Here is a 25,524-nt window from a genome sequence, read left to right as displayed (position 1 = left end):
AAAAAATTATAACGGATAAGAATACGATTTGACCACTATCTAATCCATATCCGACCGTTTATACCCCTAATGTATGGACTTAAAAGTTATAGATTTGGAGCTCGACTTACACACGAGTATTTCTGCATCTAAATTTTGTGGAAATTAAAATTTAAAATTGTATAATATTCGACATAGTAGAACAAAATAAAAAGTTGATCAATGATTAATTAGAGTTCGAGTTCAATAAAAATTAATTGAAGTCATATCATAAAGAGGTTATATACTGAGTTTATACTTGCTAAACTAGACCATATGTTATATGTTACTTCATGACAGTCGTGTACAAAAAAAATGGTGCTAAGTAAATAAAAAAAATAGTGCTAGTATAGTAGCTAATTTTTTATTAGTATATTATAATAGACTTAGCTTTCAATAGTTAATCACACTAAAAGGAAGCTATCATGGTTAGCACTTAGCACAAAGTAAAGATTGTTTGCACGCAATTGACAAAACATAAATTAAGTAGACTAAAAGGAGCTCTCATCTAAGAAAATAAAAGAAAACATACAAGTAGAGAAGTACTAAAATTATCATATTTTATAATTATTATATTACAATCTCAATTACATACATACAGAGTTAACCTGCAGTGGTCGCTGCAAAAGGGCTTCTGACAGTGTGGGTCCCATCCGACCATGTAATAGAACCAAACAAGTCACCTTGCAAGGAAGAGTCTTTCACTGAAAACAGAACTTGGAAACCTAAACTCTTATATGATTTACTAAACTTAAGCTTATTAGGGACCACTCTTACATCCAACCCGGTTGGTGAGTTGACACTGGCAGTGTACACTGTGTCATCTTGCGCACCCACATTGGTCACGACCCGGTTCACGGTTCTGACCTCATTTTGTTTCAAAGCCGATACAGCAATTGAAGGGTAATTGAGGTCTGAAATGAGGTTTATGCTAGAGTTACTCGGGCAGCTATACCCGTTTGTGCTGTTTGATATAAGGCTGATTTTGGAGGAGCTGTAACCATAGTTGCAAAGAAAGAGGAGAAGATCCCGGGTCGTCATGTCATACACTAGGCCAGGTTGCAGAGCTGTGGTGGGGACCACCTCTCCTGAACCAATGTCATAAGGTGTTGCTGCAGAACCTGAGACAGTCATCAGTGGTGCCTTGTCACTGTTCGCTTGAGTTGCTGTAGAAATGTGCAAAATAGTTAATCCAAAACTGTCGTTAGAACATGATGCATTGCGTATTTGATTACATGTCATTCTAAAGATGGAAATCATAAATTTTATACCAATAGTCAAGGTGTGATAAAATTTACAGCAAGGATAGTACCTAAAAGAAATTTAAAAATAAGAAACCCTCATTAGTACCTAGTTGGTAGAGGGTAGTGCCAACTAATACCGGCAGGGGCGACCCAGTAAGGCCCAGGCACCCCTGAATTTTAAAAACCAATTTTAGCTCATGTATTTTTGAGCTTTTGGGTGAACAAATTTGCCTACCTTTGGGCCTAATTCATTTTCTTGCTTACCCCTGACCCAATTCCTGGGTCCACCCATGAGTACCGGTGTGATTTAAAACTGTCAAACTATAATCCTCGGGTACTACAGCTTGAAAGCAAACCTGTTGTCATGATCGCTGATCTAATTGCAAAGGGACTCCATGTAGGATTCCATGCTTTAATCGTGGCTGCAACACCGGCCACATGAGGGCATGCCATAGAGGTACCAGAAACTAGGTTGAACTGTGACGGATTCTGGCCATTTGGTACTCCAGTTGATGTAGGTATCCATGAGGCCAGTATGTTAACCCCAGGAGCAGCTATATCAGGCTGGAATAATTAAAGAAGATTCAGAGGTAAAACTAGACGAATTTATTGATTAAATCTCCATTTATTTTTAAAAATTACGTTTTTGCCACCCAATCGTCTTCTATAACAAAGCATCTTGTTGTGTGAATTGCAAGTTGAAATTTTTACCAGTATGCTACAAATTCAGATGTCAGAGCTGTGGAATTTTCTTTATATTTTTCCATTGTGTGCTTTGTTTTAACTTGTTTTTAATTTATGTACAGTTTTAAATAAGATTAAGAGAAGATTTACTTTAAGGAGGTTTCTTGTCTGTGCCGATGGACCCCTTGAAGAGAAATACGCTATAACAGGTGCTGGTTTGAACTTTGTCACCGTAATTGTCGGCAGAATGGTGGCAACTGGGTTCCTTCAATTGTGAAACAAATCAACCAAATCAGTAAAAAAGAAAAATCATAAATGAAACCAAAAGATTTTACTTAATAGTTTTTACCCATACTTTGTTGAGTTTATGTAACTAAACACATCATTGGCAGCTTGTGCAGTGATTTCAGAGACTGGAAAGGTGTTGTATGAACTGGCAACATATGTTTCCATGTCGTTAGCAAAGATAGTGCCAATAGAACCTGAGTCCTTTAATGCTTCAAATTTAATGGTTTTTGAGGTGTCGCTTTGCGAGTGCTTGCACACAACTATTTTCCCTTTCGTCTTGCTTCCATCCAATGTTCCAGGCTCACAGTGGCTTAAAAAAGAAAAAGTATTCAGAAATTCAGCTATCTTTTTGTTTCCAAGATATGAAAAGTTGTGTCAAATTAGTATGAATATATAGACAACCTTGCAGATGCAACATCTGATGAGTTTGATTTTGCTGATCCGCCATCAATTAAAGGATAGTTTGGAGACTTGTCGAGCGTTGAGAAGTTTATAGCTTCTCCCTTCAAAAAATTAATATTAGTATTAATTTAAGTTTGATTCTAAAATTTAAACAAAAAAAGATATAATTTCATATATAAGATGCTAAAATTGAAATCATACTTTAATCGCACTCGTGTTTCCACCCAACAATATATCGGACTCAAAATAACGATCGATTGTAGTAGCTGCAACGGTTAAAATCCATGGAGCCGCATTCACCACTGAGCTGGCAGTGGGCCCGTCATTACCGGCTGAGCAAACCACAGTGATTCCCTTAGCCACAGCGTGGAAAGCACCAATGGCAATTGGATCTTCTGAAAAATCAGGCCGAAAAAATGCAGATGCACCGAGAGAAACCGATAACAAGTCAACCCCGTCAGCAACCGCGTCGTCAAAGCCAGCAAGGATCTGGGACCCAGGGCAACCCACTGATGAACAGACCTTGTACATGGCGATCCGTGAACCTGTTGATCCTCCCTTGGCCGTTCCTGGTATGAATATTTAGTTACCAAACATCTTCCACGTTGTATATTGTATGAAGTAATTGTTATGTAAAACAGTATAGGTACACGGCATATATGACATGACTAATACAAAAGTTTTGTGCTGTACATGCAAAATGGTGTAGTTTATGCAGAGGTGATACATTTGAGTGAGGCTATGGTACTATGCATAGTGCATATTGGTTCGTACTATGGATCAATATCTCCATTTTCAAAGTCCAAACAATTGATCTGAAACGTTCAACATGATCTCCATATAAAAATGTACTTGTAGATCAAATTTTACATTTTTTTAGAAATAGTTTTTAGATAGGTAGAAAATCACTTGATCTAAAGATTCTAGACCATTCAAATGTAGTGATTTTCTGTCTATCTAAAAAAATAATAAAAATAAATATAAAATTTACTCTGCAATTACATTTTCATATGAAAATCACTTTGAATAGTTCAAATCGACTGCTCGAACTTTGAAAACCAAAATATTGATCCGTAGTACGGACCAATCTGTGTAATGCATAGTACCATAGCCTCACTAGATACATTTTATTTATGCAAGACAAATATTTTATAAAAAAAGTATATTAGTTCAACACTTCAACTGTTGGTATAATTGAGATCAAATCCTTATAAAAATAATGGTTAGAACCTGAGGCAAGGCCATAGTAGGATGCGCCTGTGATGGAATTCCCTGCAGCAGTAGATGCAGTATGGGTCCCGTGGCCTTCTTCGTCACGTGCTGAGTTGGTATTGGATCCGAATGTACGGGCAAAAGGTGCTTCATCAGTTGCATAGTATCTTGCTCCAATTAGCTTCCTGTTTTTAAAATTGTCAGATGAAGGGCATCATATAGGGATGCAATGACAGATGACATGTATCAAACGATATGGTAATATTCCCAAAGTCTGAGACTACAATGCTATCATTTTGGGTTCCAACATGATATTAAAAACCTGAAGTTAGATCTTTCATATAACAAACGCATCAATGCATTTTCACTTACTTGTTACAGTTGGAAGAAGTAAAATTGCTTCCTTTCATGCAAATCCCCTTCCATTGGCTGGGTACCGGTCCAAAACCATTATCACTGAAGCTCTCAGATTCTGGCCAAATCCCTAAATAAATAAGAGAAGATTATAATCATTAATAAAAGAAACACGCTTAGATTGTTGTAGCATTATATCTTGGCACAGTCAAGGGCAGAGCGACATGGGGCAGGGGATGGCACTGGCACAAATAAAGTAAAAAATTATTCTTCTATTTCTAAAAATTTTCAAAAAAATATATATATAAAAAGAAATTTAGATTTAAAATAAATATAATTGCATCATCCTAAAATTTTGCTCCAGTCAAGTGGAGTGCAGTACAAAACCCTGTTACAAAAACACAGTTCCTGCTACCAGTAATTTATTGTATAGCTCTTTCATTTTAAGTTGTAATTGTCTCAGATCTTAAAATATTTTTGTTGTTACCTGTATCAAGTAAACCGATTATGGTATCAGCTGTTGCAGGAGGAGTTGAGTCAGAATTTGGTCTCGAGTCGATCTCAACATAATTCTGCAAGAAGTCCCAGGAGCGGGTCGTATGGGGCTTGTAGACTGGGTCTACAAAAACTGACACTACCCCGGGTTTTCTTTTCAATGCCAAAGCCTCAGCCTCTGACAGTCTTGCGGCAAAGCCCGAGAAGCCATACTTGTAATTTCTGACTAGAATATTCTCAGCTTTTTCTCCCCTGAAGAATTAGAGAGAATAAAAAGACTTTTGAGCAAATGTTATGGTACTGTACCTGTCAGTTTGGTACAAGCCATTGGTATTGTGTTCAAACCACTCCAAATATGTTATATGTTACCACATAAAGAATGTAACAAGATTTAGATATTAAGTACTTGGTAATTCCATTATGGTAATATACTAGTCAGATTTAAACCGGTATATACCAGTTCAGAACCTCCACATTCTAATTACGTACACCGTCACCATACCACACAACACTTCTAAACCTAACTGTATTATTATTACTTTCTGGTAGGGTTTCTACGTATCGTATTGAGCAATACGAACCTTTGTGACAAAGTTTGAAAAAGAAAAAGAAATAAATAAATACTATACATAGATAATTAGCAACCTCTTAAGTACTGAGCCAAGAAGTTGAAGGTGGCTTTCTCTTAAGAAATCCTTAGATGAATCAGGTGACACTGAACCCATGTACACTACATAAATCTGTTTCTTGTCCTCATTCTCTCCTTTTATTTCTACAACCAATAACAAAAAGAAAAAAAAGAGAAGCCATTTCCATTGAACTCTAGAGAAATCCATCTCTCTTTGATCTGTGCTGTTTCTTAGAATGCATAGGGGTTGAGTATTTATAATGCAAGAAGGTGGTATGTGTCGCCATTTTGTTGATTGTGGTTTTTGTCCATGCAATAAATTAACAAAAAAATTAAAGTGCTGCATTCTTTTTTATGTTATCTTTTTGTTAGTGTTGTGAAAGTTATGGTCATGTTCCAACACTCCCACTTAGGTTCATTTTTCTAAAAAAAATAATTTGATTTGCCTGACTAAACATAGCATTTCTGAAACAAGAAAGCATTGCTTCTGCTAAGTTGTGAGCAAATCTTCAAATCCTATATTCATTCATCAAAATCCTTCAATTATGCAAATATATATATTTGTATATATTCTCATTCCCAAAGAATTCAATTCTAGAAAACAAATTGAATTTCTAAATTAAGGAGATCAAATTGATTGTTAGATTTAAAGGAACTTTCAAAGATGCACCCTTTGCTAGTGCTCTTCTAACTGCCACCAAGCTTAGATGAAGTCTGGAGATTATCCACGTCGCCTTTTTCACACTTCGAGGCACGCGTGATGTCAAATTTTTACTGATAAGTTTGCTTCTTAAGTACCAAAGTGGAAGGTACAGTTGTTTCCACTTCCATTTTTCTTCTTTTTCATAGGTTATCGTTTCTTGGATCGAACCCATGCAATCTGTTATGCTTCTTAGCATGCTTGACTGGGCATGCAATCTTAGCACTAATTTAACACTCTGTACTCTGTAGTGCGCTTTCATTGAATCTCCACTTGCTGGAACAGAGTGCACCTCTGTTCTTTGTGACAGTGACAGAACAAAATTCAATATATTAGTTCATTAAGACAGTTCAATCAACTCTCGAAAAATATCGATTAAAATTGAATCTTCATCAATGTTTTTGGGAAATAATTATTGATCAATGTTGGTTCATAATGAAGATTTCATATATATATATATATATAGAGAGAGAGAGAGAGAGAGAGGCTAATATGCATTCGGTTGCATATGGACTGAAGTGCTTACGGTCCAAATTTGATTTTTCAAAATCCAAACGGTCGATCTGAACTGTTCATCTTGTTCTCCATATTAATATGTGCTTGGAGACCAAATTTTATATTTTTCTGAATTTTTTTTACTATTTATTAAGTATTTTACAAAATTGTTGATCCAACGGTAGCTGCTGATTTTACTGTTTTGTTAAGCTACCGTTGGATCAACAATTTTGTAAAATACTTAATAAATAGTAAAAAAATTCAGAAAAATTTAAAATTTGGTCTCCAAACACATATTAATATGGAGAACAAGATGAACGGTTCAGATCGACCGTTTGGATTTTGAAAAATCAAATTTGGACCGTAAGCACTTCGGTCCATATGCAACCGAATGCATATTAGCCACTCTCTCTCTCTCTCTATATATATATAGAAAAATGCTAATATGCTATGCATAGCATAGAGGGACTCCATGCAACGGCTCAATATTTGAGTTTTCAAAATCCTTACAGTCAATCCGAACCATTCAACATGATCTCCATATGAATATGTACATGCAAACTAAATTTTACATTTTTTGAAATTTTTTTACTATTTTTTTAGATAGGTAGAAAATCACTTGATTTGAAAATTACGCATTCACATCAAATGATTTTCTACCTATCTAAAAAATAGTAAAAAAATTCTAAAAAATGTAAAATTTAGTTTGCAAGTACATATTCATATGGAGATCATGTTGAACTGTTCGGATCGACCGTAAGGATCTTGAAAACTCAAAAATTGAGCTGTTACACGGAGGCCATCTACTGTAGCCAACTCCCATATGTATATGTATATAGAGGAGGGTTCAAATGCCTCCATTTTTTGTGCCTCCATCATGCCTCCATTTTTAAAAACTTAAATAACTCAAAGTTTAAAACTTAAACGTCAAAATAAAACCGTTAGATGTGATCTATGTTATTTTCTCTATGTGCCCATAAAAAATTATCACATTTTGATTTTGCTTTTATATGAATCAATAAGTTGAAAAATCAACGTCTAAAAATTATCCACATTTGTATACATTTTTATAAGCTCAAGATGACAATCAAAACAAAGTTGAAATGCCATAATTTTTTACATGTGCATAGATAAAATGATATAGTTCATATCCAACGGTTTTATTTTGAATTTTAAGATTTAAATTTTGAGTTATTAAAGTTTTTAAAAATGGAGGCATGATGGAGGCACAAAAAATGGAGGCATTTGAACCCTCCTCATGTATATATATATATATACATATAGAGTAAGGCTACCATACATTGCAATGCATAGGTATTTTGATGTATTGGACTATAAATCACCGGATTCAAAGTCCAAATGACTGATCCAAACCGTTCATCTTGTTCTCCATATTAATATGTGTTTGGAGACCAAATTTTACATTTTTGGAAATATTTTACTATTTATTAAGCCACTTTGAAAATCGCTGATCCAACGGTGCCTTTTGATTTTACTGTTACCATTGGATCAGCGATTTTCAAAGTGGCTTAATAAATAGTAAAACAATTCCAAAAAATGTAAAATTTGGTCTCCAAGCACATATTAATGAGTTTGGCTAGTATAACATCAGTGTCATTTCAGCCTATATAACACCAACTCTAAAACTTATCAAATCGACTTCGAACAACTAATTCAAACCGTTCAAACCGATTTACATTATGAGTGATGCGTTTACATACAGATTTTTTTTATATTTTCGAGTTATTTTAGTACCAAATCAAGCGGTAAAAATATTGAAAAATTAATGTATTAAAATTAACTTAAAAACTCACACATTTGACCACTTGACTTAATACTAAATAAATTCGAAAAGTTATAAATTTTGCATGTAAACGCACAACTAATGAAGTTGATCGGTTTGAACAGTTTGGATTCACCGTTTGAAGTCGATTTGATAGGTTTTAGAGTTGGTGTTATATAGGTTGAAATGACACTGATGTTATACTAGCCAAACTCCATATTAATATAGAGAACAAGATGAACGGTTTGGATCGGTCATTTGGACTTTGAATCCGGTGATTTATAATCCAATGCACCAAAATGCATATGCATTGCAATGTATGGTAGCCTTACTCTATGGAGTGTGTGTGTGTGTATGTATAGAGAGAGAGAGAGATTGACTAATATGTTTTTGGTAGCACTTCGGCCGAATTGCTACCGGTCCAAATTCCAAAAAATTGCATTCGAAACTTCGAACTAAATAGCTCAATAAATTAGTTATATATTGAACTCGTAGAATACCAATTATTACTATTTTTTGTGATTTATGAAAGATGGCATTATATGACCTAAAAATAAAAGAAAATTGCCACTATTTTAGGCCATTTTTTTTGCCATATTCAATATATAACCAATTTACAGTTATTTAGTTCGAAGTTTTGAATGTAATTTTTTAGAATTTGAATCGGTAACACTTTGGTCAAAGTGTTACCAAAAACATATTAGTCTATATATATATATATATATATATATATATATATATATATTTGGAATTGGAGATAGGCTTAGAGTCCTGCACTCAGAATATACTATTAAACAATATAATATCTCTCTATATATATATATGATACAAACAGTAATTTTAACTTAAATAAAAGGCCGACTATTGGGCCTCACTTGCGAGTCTTCTTGAATATTTCTTTTGCAATTGGCATCCAATTTCACGTACCAGTCACATTATCATAATAAACCATTAAGAATATATATTTACAATAAGAAGCTTAAAATTATACGACATTGATTAATGTTAATGTCAAAATACCCCTAACAAAAAAAGGAACCTACTGTTCCACTTGGAGGGATCGACGCATATATGAAGGAAGCACATTCAATTCATATAATGTTGTAGCAGTTCGACCATAACCCTGATACAAATGAAAACACTCTCCCGACTTATTCAACTTCCATTAATGCATTTGAATCCTTATATGAACAATCTACTTCATTTATTTAGAATTGTGCCTAGCCTGCACCATATGCGACACACATTCATCTCAAAATTTAACAAAAACATTTTTTTTTTTCTTGAATTACTAACATCAATTAACTGCATTTGCACTGCCGTTCCTTTCCTCTATTTAATTTCAATGTGTGCAATTTCCGCGCCATCTCCTCCTTCAAAACACTGGAGGTCCAGTTTGAGAGGAAGTGCTCATCGATTCCTATTTGCCGATTCTTGTAAAAAGACATGCATTGTGCTTTGTCACTATAAGGACACTTATCGCCTTTAGGATCATGCCAGGTGCCAACGTGGCGCATTCCAGAGTATGCCGATATCCACTGGTACACAAACTGTCCCGGGCCCGCTAAATCCTTCCATCCCTTTGGAAAGAATTCCATGACACTGCTGTTCTTGTCCATAAAAAATAGATTCGTAAGTTGAGCACCATGTGGCGATGCTAGAACGTCAGTTTCGCTCATCATCTTCACCTGTATGAATTTAAAAGGTGATCACCTTCTATGCTCTCCTTTTTTTTGGGAAATTACAAACAAGAAGAAAAAAAGGAATCTTACAACCACCATGCATCTCTCTTCAATAAACTCATCGGTTCTTAAGATATATATATTGTTTTCTACAAGTAATTCTTTGTTTGTGCTCTTTTTATTTGGCTTAATGAAATATAGTAGGCAAATTAGAGCCATTACTTGCAAGAAAATTTTATTTGATTGAGCAAGCCATACAAAACTAATATATGGTTAAAGAATGTAAGAATGGTAGTTGTTGGCTGTTTTTTTTTTTCTTGGTGAGCATGCATGTATTAATTTGTTGTCCAAAAGAAATGCTTAAATTAACAAATCCATAAGTTTAGAATTTCTCCTTACTGCTGTAGTAACTCTAACAAAACCGAAAGATGCCTTATTTCTCAACCATTTTTTTTTAATCCAGTCCTTGCTTTATATGAAATTACTAACTACTTGCAATGGCAAAAAGGTTATGTATCCATTTTCTAAATATCATGAGGTGAAGTAATAAAAAAAGAAAAAAAAATAGTTATGCAATAAGAACATGCTCACATACAAGTGAATAAAATAAATGAGTTCATGCCGACAACTTTAACCGCCAATTCTTTTTAGATTTAGGTAGGAATTCACTATAGATAATTCTGAATTGAATCCTTTGATTTGGAAAAGTAAATGCAAAAATATGAAAAAAGACTTGGATTCTTTTCAACTAAACTTAAATGATCCATGAAGAGAATAGACACATATAGACGATCTAAAAACCAGAGAATAGAAGGGACGACTAACCTGATCACAAAAGGTGAGGTTATCGGGCCGGGTTACCTTAAGCCGACATGCCTTCACCTTTGCACACTCCTTTCGAAACACATTTATCACGCTGGCTTCATCTTTAAACGATCGACTGTTGCTTCTCAGTAACAATGTCAATTTTATCACATTCTCGGTTTCATCTCTCTCCAGGATCTTACAATATTTCCTGCTCTTGCACCTCACCATTTCATAAACTTGAATCTTCTTATCCTTTAGCATCTTTCCTTCATTGTGCCGAAACACCACCGCCTCCTCGAAACAACTTGAAACATAGTTCACTTTACCTCCTGTTTCAAACTTCTCGATCATCATTTCCTCACCAAAGGTTAATTCTATAAAGTTTCTCAACCAATTAGAGATCTCTCTCCTTATCTCACCTCTTTGGTACAGTACCCACCTATCCGGCTGCACGCACCCTTTTCTATAGTGCCAAGCTGCAAATGGCATCATGGCAAATAGCCCGTGACATATATTGTTGTAACCGTAATAAGACTCCGACACAAATGTAATACCTGGGACAAACCTATAGCCAGGTGGAAATTTCTCGGGACGAACCAAGGCGTATGAATTTAACGTACCGTTTCTGGTACTGTTGCCTGCCAGGCAGAGGAATCGTCCCTCTGATTGATTAGAGGGGAAATGGAGGTACTCTGCCTCACCCGCATCAAACGTATCATTTAAAGAGCTCATGAACCAAGTGTTTCCATCCCATGGGACCTTTGCAAGGCTTAGATCCTTCAATGGCAAGAACTCATCATTTGGTAATTTGCTGCCGCGAAAAGAGGTATGCAGGAATAACTCATTCGGTAATTTGCTACCGTGAAAAGAGGTATGAAGGAATAACTCATTCGGTAATTTGCTACCGTGAAAAGAGGTATGAAGGAAGAACTTGTTCGGGAAGCGCCATGAAGGAAGTGACAAGTCAAGGTGAAGGAAGGCGATGCTTCGGCCAAGCGTCTCAAGTTGTTGTAAGATTAGAAAGGTGACAAGGCCGATGAGCAATCCACATGAGCACCGACATTGGTTGCGTGACCGTAATTGTTTAGATTTTACTTTGGAGATAGATTTTGAGGTAGTGTTGTTGTTGTGCAGTTTTGGTACAATAGAATGTCTCATGATTTGTACAGAGATTATAAGCAGTGTATCGTATCGAGATTATAAAGTGGGTAGTTTATAAAAAGCAGCCCTGAAATTCTTTTTGAAAACTAGTATCAACCCAAAAGAGGAAAAAAAAAAAAAAGGAGAGAGAATATACAAGAATTATAAGAAGTAAAAGCACATCAAAGAAAAACCCAAATTCCAAGAAAAATTACACAGGGCAATTGGGCAAACATAAAATTCAACGTATGGAAACTGCAATCTTACCCAATGAGGTAAAAAGAAGCATATGTTTTGGATCAGTTAGATCCAAGTATGAAAATATATTTTTTATTCTGTTCATACAGATCTTCTCCATTTCTGTTTCTAAATATATTACACATTCTCTGCTTTCATTTTAAGAATTAGTATTACAAGCAAATGACAAAAAATTGTGAGTGTATGAATTTATAGTGAATATTTTTTAATTATTTAAATTTTATATTCCTATTCTGGTTATTATATTACATCGTGGCATTAAAAATTCTACGCAGCAGTACAATAATTGAAAGACATTTCAAATTTTCAAAATTTCTCTCTGAACACTTTTTGTATGGAATGTAAAAAGACAAGCAAATGAACAAAATTGCTCTTGATTTAGATAATTTTCTTACAAAATATGTTGACCATAAAAGCAAAGTTCACAATATAGTTTATTTTTAAACTAGCTTTCTTTTATTTATGATCTCGGTTTCTAAGATAAGTGGATGCATGGAGGAAGTAAAGAAAGTCTCCAGTTCATGGAGGAAATGGAGAGATGGGTAATGATTCTTCAGCTATAAGGTAACAACGATATGGATGATATACGTGGGCATGAAAAGAAGAGAATACGCTTAGAGAAGCATCAAGGCGCTCACGAGAAGTTTAGCGTGCAAGAAAGACCCGCGTACAAAAAGTCAAAGAGTACAGGTAATGCGTGTATTAAGCAGTGTTGCAAAATGCGGTATGCGGAAGGTATGCGGAAGGGCACCGCATACCGCATATACGGTATGCGGCTGCATATGCAGATTTTTATGCGGACTAATATATGCGGATTTTAAAATAAGAATTCATATATAATTTGTATCATTATATGCATAATCTCACAACAAAATAAAAATACAAACATAAATGTGAAATAGTGAATAGCTGTAGCCAACATATCAGTTATCACAGCAAACATAAATGCCACAGCTCACAAGTCAGTTATCACAGCATAATACAAACATAAATTTCATAGCATACAAACAACATAATACAAACATATCAAAGAACATAAAATAACATAATACAAGCATATCACAAGTCAGTTATCACAACATAATACATAAATTTCATAGCATACAAACAGCTTAATACAAACATAATGCGGTTCTATGCGGCTGAATATGCGGCCGCATATGCAGAACCGCATATTAGACCGCATATGCGGAACCGCATATAAGACCGCATATAAGACCGCACATGCGGAACCGCATATTAGACCGCATATGTTTTTTTCTATGCGGTTTCCAACCGCATACACATATGCGGCCGCATATGCGCCGCATTTTGCAACACTGGTATTAAGGCTTTTAGAGTACAAGTACTGCGTGTATTGGGAAAATGTGAAGATATATGTCGAGTTAGGGATACGCATCTGCCGTTATTCTCGTGCATAAACAGTGTTCCTGCTATTTCTGCTTTTCTAAATTCAGTCATTGAATTATTTTGAGATACGTGCACAGAAAAGTTCTAAAAAAGATTGCTTTGAGATTCATTCTCAAAAAAATTGAACAGTTAGATTCGGAAAAGCAAGAATAACAGGGTTACTGTTCACGGGAAGAGAATAGCAGCAGATTTGGTTCCTCAAATTAGCTGGTACTAGTGTAACAAATGCAATTTTTAATAAATAAACCCATTAGGGGGATCGTGTAATAGGGTTTTACTTTCAGTATTTCTATGCACTTGTAAATTGACCCTTTTTTTCTATAAAATTATCCCATTAGCGGCATCTTGCCGACTGACCTTCAAAAAAAAAACAAATGCAATTTTTAATGACGAATTTGTGTGTTATATAGTTTCTTTTCTGAGCACAAATAATGCATGAAGTAATCAAAAAATAGATGAAGCAAATGAAAGGTGCATGAGAGACTTGAAACGTACGTATGAAGCACACGAATTTTGCATGATGAAGAGTTGCTAGGATTTGCTGTTTATTGTCTTGTTTTTCCTTGTAACTAGTGAATTATAAACTTGTTGTGCAGGAGCGGACCCATATTGGCCTAATTTTGCTGGCTGCTTTCTCTTAAATCAAACGGGCCAAGCCCTCTGTAATTTTCGCTGGCTCTTTGGTTTAGCGCACAATAACAATTTTTTTTTTTTTTTCGCTGGTACAGAACCTTATACCAGGGGCAGGCAGACATCCGAGCAAAGGAATGAACTCTGCTGTCTTTTTATAAGAAAAGCAGGGTCCTGCTTTTCGAATTCCAACCATTTAAATTTGTTTAAATTTGTTGAGGTTTGTGCATGAAAAAGTTTCTTTATAAAGATACGTAAATAGAAAATTTTGAATGGTTAGGATCGGAAAAGCAGGATCTTGCTTTTCTTATAGAAAAGCAGCAAAGTCGGATCCCCGAGCAAGGAATGATATATGCGGATAGGCGTAGGAGTAGTATTTCAATTTAGTACTTGTGCTGAGTTTTTTGTAAATAGCCAATAAAATAGGGAAACTAATTTTTTAACTAATCAATAAAATTGTCGGGAGTTCCGACGCACTGACTTTAAAAAAAAAAAAAAAAAATTCAGTGCGCACTGAAAGTAATTTGAGAACTGTAATCTTTGTTTATTTATAAAAAGGATTGTGTAAAAACAGAACGACTTGCCACATCATGGGACAAAATTATGAGGACAGTTATGTAACTTCTGGAATCTACCTACTTTGACATTTTATTCTAGAACCAAAAATGAAACCAATCATGTAAAAGATCATCACTGCCGCCATTTGTGAAATAATGTTCTCTCAACCGGGATCCGCGAAGAAGAGCATATCTTCTGATCTCATTTGCTCAAATCCCATAGCACAACTGGTAAAGAAACTTAACAGACAATTAATGTAAAGTTTCCCCTTCTACAACGGAGGGGGTAGCACGTTGAGTATTGTATTAAATTTGGTCTTATGTGTAGTTGTCTGATCTGTATTAATATTTGTGCAAACTTAATCTGTACGAATTTTAAAGTTATATGTATTAATTTTCTGATATATATCTGACGACTCTGATTGAAAGAAATATAACAATCTGATAATTAACTAAATTTGATCTGATATCTAACCGAATTTGATCTGATATCATCAATCTGATTCCGAAGTAATTGTCCATTTAAGATTGAAAGGAATATAAAATATCGAATATCTATACATATCATCCGATCTTTTATGGACGGCTCAGATTGCTTGCTATTTGCGTCAACGTGGGGAGTAGGTAGTACCATAGTGACAAATGAATTATTCGGGTTCGGTTCGGCGAGATCAAAAATTCATGATTCGGATATAATTCGGGAATGATTCGGAATTATCCGGACCAGAAATCTCAGTCCTGCAAGGGAGCAAAAAAATAATTGTTCTTGGAAAAATTCAGGAAAAATTTGTGAATAATTCGTGAATAATTCGTAAAATTCGGGAAAAGTTCGTAAAATTCGGGAATTATTCGGGTTTAATTCGGTCAAAATTCGGTCAACCGAATAATTCGGTGTTCGGTTCAGCATCACCCCAAAAAAGAATTAAACGGATATAATTCGGGTACCTTGTCACTATGGGTAGTACACCATCGATGACATTGTTCTGTTAGCAAGAAGTCAAGAACTCATCTAAACTTCGTTGATATTTCATTTCCTAAATGAAATAAAAACTCTGCTAAGAATAACCCAAAAGGTTAGCGGCGCGCGCAATAGCCCAGAACAGAATGGATCCAAATTAAACAGTAAACACAGATTGCTTGTAAGGCCTACGTGCATCATTTGCATTTTAATTGCAAATTAATTACAAATATTTATATGATAATTATAATATTAAATTTATGGTTTGCATTATACATGAAATTGACGCACCCGGTTTGCATTTGTAAACTTACAAGTATCGATTTGCATTTGTTAGTTATAAAGATGTGTGAACTTAAAATTATAAAATTATAAAGATGCCATCTATCCTATTTGGTATTTAACTGGAGAGGATATGAAAGTTCCACTACGTACAAAACTAGAGCACTCTTGCTACTGAACTGTAAACGTTGCTTGGCGCGTTCAGCCTTATTTTCGCAGTGTTTTGTCGTGTCGTGTCACACAGAAACAAAGTAATAAGAGTTTTAAATATTAGGGATAAAGATCGCCTTTTAAAACTATTTTATGTTATTTTATTCTTTTTCTTTTCTAGTTATTTTTAAAATTAAATTAAAAAGGCAACACTAGATCACAAAAATATCGATTGTAGGATTAATAAGTGGCGGTGGCTTGCTGCTGATGGTTCAGCTGAACTACGCATGATGAAATAGGAAGGCCAGTACATGTCAAAAATAGAAAGACTAATGAAATTCTAATACATGTGATTAAAAATTTTAAAATCATACTAAATTTGCTCTGGTATTATTCTACACAATGTCGGAAAATAACACGGCACGGATTGGCACGTCGTGTTTAATAACATCTATCGTGCCTAAGGGCTTCATGTCAAAAAATAATAATAATAACATCTATCGGTGATGTGCCCTTGCTTGCTCGTGCTGTCCATACCGTGTTTGGTCGTGTCTAGTCGTATCGTGAGTTGTTTCGTTAGCAAAAGACATGGCATTTGCAGTAGTAGAGCATGAATTCGTTTAGACGCAACACATCCAACACCCAGGGGCGGACGCAGGATTTTTGTCAGAGAGGGACAGAAATCGAATTCAAATAGTTTATCGGGTTCAAACTCAATAACTAATTGGATACTATATAAAATAATTAACATAATAATTTAGCTGTTATAAATTTTTGATATGTAATTGTAGTTACCATAGATTTAGCTAAGATAATAAAGCTTGATATATATAATAGCTAAATTATTATGTTAGCTAAATCTATGGTAACTACAATTACATATCAAAAATTTATAATAGCTAAATTATTATGTTAATTATTTTATGAGGAGGTCTTCTATTTTTTTTTTAGAGATCTTAATATTTTGATTTAAATAATTTTGTGAATAAAAAGTTTTCTTGTATGCCAAAAAATAAGACATTTGATATATTTATGAAGTGATGTCATAACTCTTTATAACTTTAATTTGATTTGTCAGTTAGATTTCACAAGTCTAAAGATAACACTAATTAAGGACTTGGCTTTGATTACAAAATTTCCAAGCTCTGACAGCTTGTTGATCTTCTTCTATTTATTTCTCATACTAAAACAGTACTTTAGAGCTACTAAAATATGTTCAAATCTCAAATTAGATATGTCCATGCACAAGCACCCTAAACTAACCTCTGGTATGATAACAAGTCCAAACTTAGCAGCCAAGCACTAGGCAAAGGCCACTGGTTTAGTGCAATGCACTAAAAACATCAAATTTGACCTTTGCTAGTAAATCAGCAAGTATGGATTGATACAGGAACCAAACTATAAAAGTGATTATACCAGCATGTAGAGCATTCAAAAATACACAGAATTGATACAAATTTCAATTTATTTTGATTTTTCTACAATTAGTTATGAATTTTCAAAGTTTAGCTTTCGAAAAAACTTTAAACAGCAATAACTTTGGCTAGGAAAGTCAGACTTGCGCGTATGACCACTTTTCCGAAAGGGGGGACGAGATGGATCTGAATATTGCCCAGGAGAATCTCCAATTGAAGCATCAGAATTTCAAAAAAACATCGTTTAGTGCCTCAAAAATTCAGTTTAAGTTTTCGTTCAACGGTAGGCATACAACGATCGGTATTTTGTTTAGTCAAAAGCCTAAGAGATTATTCAAGAATTATCCATATAATTATTTTAAAATGTATTTACTATCTATTGTGTTCGTTTGCCTATCTCCGAGCAAATAATATATGTTGACAATAATCAAATAATTCAATTATTCTCTCTTTCGCTCTCCAATTATTCTCTAAAAAAAATAAAGAAGTTGACATCATTGATGCAATCTAACCATATTTACTTGTGTATATTTGAATATTATAAATTATTAAGAATCAATGTTAATTCCTTAATTAGTGTTATCTTTAGACTTGTGATATCCAACTGACAAATCAAATTAAAGTTATACCTGGCGCCGTGCGTTAGATTTCGGAAAGTATAGCTTTTTGGTGCGTTGAAGATTCCTTCTTGAACGAGTTACGACATATCACTCATAAATATATCAAATGTCTTTTTTTTGGCATACAATAAATTTTTTTCTTCAAAAATATTAAGATCTCTAAAAAAAAAAAATAGAGGACCGCCCGGCCCGCATGCGGTCTGGTCCTTAGCGGACTGCCCCTGGCCCGGGCGGTCTGCTAGAGGATCTGGGCCGCCCGTGGACTTGACGGTCGGAGCAATTTTAAAAAAATAATAATAAATGTGGAAGCAGTTTTAATTTTTTTTTTAAGGTATTAATAAAAATGGCCGAATTGATCGGACAATCAAGCCAACTTTTTGATAATAAAAAGCCTGATTTAAAGCCTTTCAAAACTGATGATAATTTTTCCGGTTTGTAGGACCGGTAAAATTATCCTCAGTTTCATGATTCTCTAAGGCCTATTCGGCTGTCAAAATTTTACTGGGAATTTGATGGGTTTTGATCAAATAGGATTGTATTCCTTTTAAAGCGTTCGGCAGTCCAAAATTTTTCTCAAAATTTCCCCTAGGTGTACCCGATGTGTTCTCATTTCAGTACAATTTTTGATGTTCAAAAACGAGACCAAATCATCTGCCCCCAAAGTCTCTGCGGGTGGGGCTCATTTAAAAACAGTAACAATATTTAAACCCTTAAACAAATCGTCTGCCCCCAGAGTCTCTGCAGGTGGGGCCCATTTAAAAACAGTAACAATATTTAAACCCTTAAACAGTAACCGGTCCCACCCTGCAGAGACTCTGGGGGCATGAATTTCCTGTCCCCTGGGGGCAGACGACTCGTTTTCTTCAAAAACCCGGTCTCAGACATCATTTTTCTTTTCCCATTCTCTCTCATTTTTGTTTTTTCTTACTTTTTGTTTGAAGACGTGGCAGAGCTGCCAACTTTTATTCATCTCCAGTTCTCCACTATGCATTCTCTCCAATAACATACTAATTTACAATGGGTTATATATAAAGTGATCAATTTTTATTCATTTTAAATAGTGGGACTAAGCAAACCAATGATCCGGACTGAGTTCTTTTTTTTTTCAATATTAAAGTATTCAAGTGAATAAAAAAGGTGACATGTTGTAATACTATATTTTATACACAAATTATTCTTGAAAATTCAATTTACATACATGAATTGTTTGTTTATAATGTTTATTTTTTTTGTAAATGTTTATAAATGTTTATTTTTTGGGAAATGTTTTTAATTATTGTTTGCTTATTTTTTCTTTATAAATATTTTTATTTTATTTTTACCCATTTTAGTAGTAATTATTATTAAAAATGTTTCATTTATTTAATGTTATTATTTAATCAATTTTATTTAAAAACAATAATTAAATAAAAAAAATTATTTATAACTAAACTAAACTAAAATAATTAAATAAATATACATATTTTAAAATAAATAAAAATTTCTCACAATTAATCCCATGATACAAACGAACACTCATTTTCTCATATTCTCATAATTAATTTCTTACATTCCGTACCCGTGGGTTCCCAAAAGTGAATTCTCATTCTCATTTCTATTCTCATTCTATAATCCCGTGACATCCGAACACACCCTTAGGGCCTGTTCGGTAGCATGGGAATTTTGTGGGAATGAGAATTTTTAATATGAAAATGGGAATTTCAATTTGTCCAAACCAAAGTTATTTAACCCATAGAAAATTTGTAAATGTAGGTGTTCGGCAAAAGCATGGAAAATTTATTAGGATGTTTGTTTGTTTTTTTTTATAGAAGAAGTAATAATAATATTAAACTATATTAAGTGTATTAATACTAATCATTGATTATGATCAATATAACTGTATATATCAAATTCTAAAAAAGTTTACGAGTGAATTGACTATACAATGCAAAGTGATATCAGAGTGAACTGACCACACACTGCAAAGTGATTAATGGGTGAATTGACTAGTTTAATTATGCTTGTTTAATTATGCTTGTAATAGTTTCTTGTACTTTTAAAATTAAGTGTTGGTAGTTTAATTATGCATGTTTAATAATTTCTTGTATTATTAAATTGTGCTTGTTTAATTAATTTTAAACCTTTGTATTATTAAATTGTGTTTGTTTAATTGAGTGCTTGATTGTACAAGTTAATTCAGTTTAATTAATTATACAAGTATTATTTAGTATAATTCCCCTTTTAATTAATTAAACAATTAAATATATATTTTAATTAATGAACAAAAGTTATTATTTAAATTTTAAACATCTTTGAACGGTTAACTAGGAACAGAAGTTATTATATATTTTAATCAAGAGGCGCACCATCAACGGAAAAAAAACAGAGCTCCAAGTGAGGGCGTGTTCGGCTGCACCTAAACCTATAGGAATTGAAAGGATTTTGAGGCCGGTAGAAAAAAATTCCAAAGCACCGTTCGGTTACATATTTTTACAGAGATGGGATTGAGTTCTATTCCCATTTTTGAACCCAACTCTTTGTTATTTGGTGGGAAAAAGAAAATTTGATCGGATTGCATTTTTTTTTTCCCAAACGTTATTGTTCTCTCTCTTTTCATTAGACAATATTAATCCATGGCAATGATGACTTGATGATATTTATTTTATTCTTTAGATAACATGGTTGCTATGTGAGCATACAAAAAAAAAGTTGTGATATCATCTCTATTTTTTTTAGTTGTAATAAATATTATGTTAAGTCAATAACTTTAATAATTATTTTGAACATTTCTTAATTATATATATATTTAAGAAAATTACAAAATTTAGACTTTATTGAATTGTTTATATTTATGAATATAAACAAGTTATTATGAATACAAACTATAACAATTAAATATTTTCACATAATTTAATTTTCTAATTATAAAAGAACATTCTCACTGTAAAAAATATAATGTTTTTTGTTATTATTTTAATATCATTATTAAAAATCATAATTATTTATAAATAAAATCATTATAAAAAATCATAATAAAATATAAACGTAGATCCGTTCTTATTTCTATTTATAAACATTTTTTTATTTTAGTTGTATACATTTTAGTAATTAATTTTTAATACATATTTTACATATTTATTTGTTTTCTAATTTTTGTAATTACATATTTTTAAATGTTTGTTTGTTTTCTAATTTTTGTAATTATATATTTTAAATGTTTGTTTGTTTGTTTGTTTATAAATGTTTATTTTTCTTAATATTTATACAATTCTAGTTAGTTTTTTTATTAGAAATAGTTCATCTTTTTAATATTATAATTTAATCAATTTTATTTAATTTCATTAATATAATTTTTAAAAAAAATTATGTTTACCAAATGTTACAATTTACAACCCATTAAAATATTAAACTGACAATATATTATTGGTCTAAATAAATAGATGGTGGCATGACAGTTTTTTTTTCATTGTAATTTTATATTTAATTACTACTTAATTGGTTAAAATCAATACAGAACAGAACTATATACTATTCAAAAATAATAATTAAATAAAAAAATCATTTATAACTTAACTAAACTAAAACAATTAAATAAATATACATATTTTAAAATAAATAAAGATTTCCCACAATTAATCCCATGATACAAACGAACACTCATCTTCTCATATTCCCATAATTAATCCCGTGCATTCCGTACCCGTGGGTTCCCACTTTTTCAAAAGTGAATTCCTATTCCCATTCCTATTCCCATTCCGTAATCCCGTGACATCCGAACACGCCCTGAATGTATTTTTCCCACAAAAAGTTGAAGAGAACAAGGGCAAAATACCCATATGAAATTGTGAAATAGGAAATAAAACTTGTATGCCGAACGGATACCAGGAAATATTCCTACAGACAAGCAATTCCCAAAATAATAACCATGGAATCAATCCACCGAACAGGCCTTAACTGTAAGAATTTCATTAGATGGTCCAAGTGATCTTCGACACCTACTACTACCTAACAAATTCCAACTATTCATCTGCTTTGAGACCCAACAAGCACGTATTTCAATGCAAACAAACAGATAATAATAGAACCGGTAGTAACCGGTAAAAAGCATATTGAAAAAAATGCCGATCCCAACTCCCAAGCTTCAAAACCGGTAATAGTATCTCCGGTTCTAGAAACCGAAAATTTTTTCACCGGTGTTGGAATTATTTGAACCGGAAATAATATTTCAGAAAAGTTGACTTAAAACTGGTAAAAAAAAAAAACCGATTTAGATAAACTTCAAATTTCAACACAGAAGTGGTAGTTTTTAAAATTAATTTTTTTTTTAATATTAATAAAAATTTCGGGCTTTTCCTTCACGATGTATACAGCTTTTTCGTTTTTCCTTCGCGGTGTGATTTTAATCAGACAAGTGAAAAATAATATATTACAACGCAGAACACAAAAAGCAGGATGTACAAAGTAGTAATTATTACTTGCTGGCATTTGATCAGACATTCCAGGTAAAAGATATAAACTGTGTACTTCTCCGTTGCCTTCCTCCGCTCATTATTTCAACTTTATATAGATTTGCTTGAATTAATCTGAGAATATATCATCAGTTTACTTGAATTAATCTGAGAATATCGTCAGTATTAGTCAAAACATAATATATTACACTATCCAGTGATTCTTCCCCTTACAATATATCGAAATAAATACCAGGTATATACAAATATAATCCAATCATCAAATATTTTATCATATGCCCACAGAGAAAAAAATGGTACAATCATCAAGGTCTATTTTGACTTATCTTATTTTAGAATTCCCATTTGACCCTTAAACTGAATTTTTAAGGGTTTTCAAAAATTCCCATTTGACCCTTAAATTGAATTTTTAAGGGTTTTCAAAATTCAGTTTAAGGCCAAACAGATTACACAAATCCTACCATTTGACCCTTAAAATTTCAGTCAAGCAGTGATTATTGGTCATAATTTTACCAGATAAAAGCTAAATAATCGATAATTTGATGATCCAAATCAACCAACATGTGCACAAACCACAGAGAGGAGAGAGAAACAAGTGCTAATCTTCATTGCAACTTCTCAAAGAGTTTCAACATTTAACCAGCCAAAATGATCTCATAATAAGAGTTTTACCATTTTACCGGCACCAGCACCACCAAAAGCCACAAGGGTACTTACAAAACAGGCATAACACACAGGCCAACCACCATCTTACACAAACCAACTATTGAAAAGTAACACAGATAAGTAGGTAATTAAAAATGTCTATTAAGAAACAGGAGGAGAGTTCTTCACTCGAAAGCCCACTGGTTTTCACGGCGAATCTCCTCTTCCTCCTCAGGAGAAAAGTCATTTTTGATGTTAAAAGTCTTGCGTATCTCCTCTGGTGACTTCCCCTTTATCATGTCTGCCACAGTCTGACATGTCAGATCCAACAACCCCTTGATGTTCAGGTAGTTAGCAGCCTACAAAATACAATTACAGGAAAGTATTAGGCTTCTAAATATAATCACCTGAAATCCATACTCCACAGTTCTCATAAATGAAATCTATTTATCAAGTGATTCACATTAGAGAAATGAAAACAAGGGTGTCAACTTAGGGCGTGTTCGGCCGAATCACTGTTCACGTGGGAAAAAAAAAATTCAGTTCAACTGAATTATTTTTTCCCACGGGAACAGTGTTTTTCAGTTCAATTCCCGTGCCCGTGCCCATTCCCATTTGTCGGCCGAACAGGCCCTTAAACAGACAGTGCATTACAAGATATTGTATACAGCATCTTATTGTACAATCTATGACAAAACTTTTCTAAAATTACTTCAAATATGCTTCAATTTAAGGTAATTTGTATTGCCTGCTTAAGTTCATAATTATGTGAAACAGAAGGAAATAATGCACTTACCTTGTCGATATGTAAACATGTGAACTAAACTAATACCAAATCAACAATACAAATAGGAGGACACAGTAGAAACAATCTACACACATAATGCTATGATTATGCTGTTAACCACTACTTTGCCTGAACCTGTTCTTTACTTTAAAAAATAAAAAGAACAGGCCAAATATCATTATGAGATCAAATAACCTTCTAAACACAAGAAAACGTTCTTTACTTTAACTCAAATATGATGCAAAGGACAAAATATGATGGTTCCTCCCTTAATAAAACAACCTTCTAAACAAGAAAACGTTGTAAACCAATATTTTTTTTCAATTTTCAGAGAGCGCTAGATTTCCATTATACATTATCTAAGTTTTTCTACTACTAAAAACTAAGATTATACACTTAAAAACAGTAAAAAAGAAAAAGATAGACGTAGATGAAACAAAAACTATACCAATATGAGATCAAATAACGTGCCCTGATCCACCTTCACGAACTCCGCGTCCCAGGTCTTCAGATCCTCATCGCTTGGCTTGGTCACAGACGCAGCGGCGGCGGTACCCTCCTCCGTCGAAGCCTTAGACGCCGCTGCCTCCGCCGCGGCGACGTGCTTCTTACAGTACTCGATCACCTTGGAGAGAATCTTGGAGTTCACGTTCGGAAGCGGGATAGAGTTCTCCGCACAGTCGTCTTCTATCATATGGCGGATCGTCTGAGACTCCATCGCCACCACCTCGGGCACCTCGAACTCCTCTCCATCGGAACTCTTCAGAGTAATCTTCTTGCCACCGTTGTCCGCCATAGATTCGTCGGAGAAGGAAAAGTATTAGAAAATTGGAAGAAAGAGGAATTTGGTATTTCGGTTGAAACCCTAGGTTAGAATACCTCTTTCGACTCGGGTAGAGATGGGAGCTGGTGGGGGGTATATAGGGTACTTCGGTCTGAAAGAAGGAAAGGAGGTGCGTCGCTTCGGGAATTCGTATCCTCTGAGATATCTCAAACTTTGCGTGACTTTATGGAAACTTCCAACCGTTTAAATATATTATGCACGAATCTCAAAGCCCACATAATACTGACCCCTACATCACCCCCGAAAAGGCACCGGACACGTCGGTCACGCAAAAATTGAGATATCTCAGAGGATACGCACTCTCGGTTCGGAAGGAGAATGGGCCCCATTGTCAGTGAGAGTACCTCACGAGGAGGGCCCGTATGATGTGTGTAAAAATGGACGAGTGCTATATTTGAGTGTTTAATTTTTAATATTCAGCTTTATTTATTTCCTGAACAAAAGTTCTAGTTTTCGTTAAAAAAATATATAGTTTTTAATTTAGTTAGGAAATTGCTATTGTCAGGTTTTAAAATGTTATTCAGTGCAGAGAAGTCTATTGTTTTCTATTTTTTATTGAAGCATATATGCTTACACAATACTCATAAA

General features: G+C 33.7%; 3 protein-coding genes across 3 annotated transcripts; all 3 read right to left on the bottom strand.

The window, feature by feature from the left end:
- Positions 1 to 563: 563 nt before the first annotated feature.
- Positions 564 to 5,541, bottom strand: ATSBT5.2 (Subtilisin-like serine endopeptidase family protein). Its single transcript, XM_078317912.1, has 10 exons — positions 5,343 to 5,541; positions 4,690 to 4,949; positions 4,221 to 4,332; positions 3,867 to 4,033; positions 2,838 to 3,205; positions 2,637 to 2,737; positions 2,302 to 2,544; positions 2,097 to 2,211; positions 1,619 to 1,826; positions 564 to 1,184 (listed from the first exon to the last, which is right to left on the bottom strand). Exons 1-10 carry the CDS (start codon positions 5,531 to 5,533, stop codon positions 622 to 624), a joined length of 2,328 nt encoding a protein of 775 aa, XP_078174038.1. The 5' UTR covers positions 5,534 to 5,541; the 3' UTR covers positions 564 to 621.
- Positions 5,542 to 9,604: 4,063 nt separating this feature from the next.
- Positions 9,605 to 11,950, bottom strand: LOC144567107 (uncharacterized). Its single transcript, XM_078317160.1, has 2 exons — positions 10,811 to 11,950; positions 9,605 to 9,991 (listed from the first exon to the last, which is right to left on the bottom strand). Exons 1-2 carry the CDS (start codon positions 11,948 to 11,950, stop codon positions 9,605 to 9,607), a joined length of 1,527 nt encoding a protein of 508 aa, XP_078173286.1.
- Positions 11,951 to 23,249: 11,299 nt separating this feature from the next.
- LOC144567423 (SKP1-like protein 1) lies at positions 23,250 to 25,022 on the bottom strand. The gene is made up of 2 exons (XM_078317555.1): positions 24,541 to 25,022; positions 23,250 to 23,664 (listed from the first exon to the last, which is right to left on the bottom strand). The coding sequence occupies exons 1-2, from the start codon at positions 24,886 to 24,888 to the stop codon at positions 23,491 to 23,493; spliced, it is 522 nt and encodes a 173-aa protein (XP_078173681.1). The 5' UTR covers positions 24,889 to 25,022; the 3' UTR covers positions 23,250 to 23,490.
- Positions 25,023 to 25,524: the final 502 nt, after the last annotated feature.

The sequence above is a fragment of the Carex rostrata genome, chromosome 16 (genome assembly GCF_964058835.1).
Source record: "Carex rostrata chromosome 16, lpCarRost1.2, whole genome shotgun sequence".
Taxonomy (NCBI): Eukaryota; Viridiplantae; Streptophyta; class Magnoliopsida; order Poales; family Cyperaceae; genus Carex; species Carex rostrata.
The sequence above is the reverse complement of the archived record's forward strand: the minus strand, read 5'-3'. Positions and strand labels throughout refer to the sequence as shown.

Coding starts and splice junctions, on each gene's coding strand:
- ATSBT5.2 (XM_078317912.1), bottom strand. CDS start 5,533: ATGGATTTCTCTAGAGTTCAATGGAAATGGCTTCTCTTTTTTTTCTTT. Junction 4,034..4,220: donor ACTTCTTCCAACTGTAACAA/GTAAGTGAAAAT, acceptor TTTTAAAAACAG/GAAGCTAATTGGAGCAAGAT. Junction 1,827..2,096: donor AGACAAGAAACCTCCTTAAA/GTAAATCTTCTC, acceptor TAATTATTCCAG/CCTGATATAGCTGCTCCTGG.
- LOC144567107 (XM_078317160.1), bottom strand. CDS start 11,950: ATGAGACATTCTATTGTACCAAAACTGCACAACAACAACACTACCTCA. Junction 9,992..10,810: donor ACCTCACCTTTTGTGATCAG/GTTAGTCGTCCC, acceptor AAATTCATACAG/GTGAAGATGATGAGCGAAAC.
- LOC144567423 (XM_078317555.1), bottom strand. CDS start 24,888: ATGGCGGACAACGGTGGCAAGAAGATTACTCTGAAGAGTTCCGATGGA. Junction 23,665..24,540: donor CGTTATTTGATCTCATATTG/GTATAGTTTTTG, acceptor TGTATTTTGTAG/GCTGCTAACTACCTGAACAT.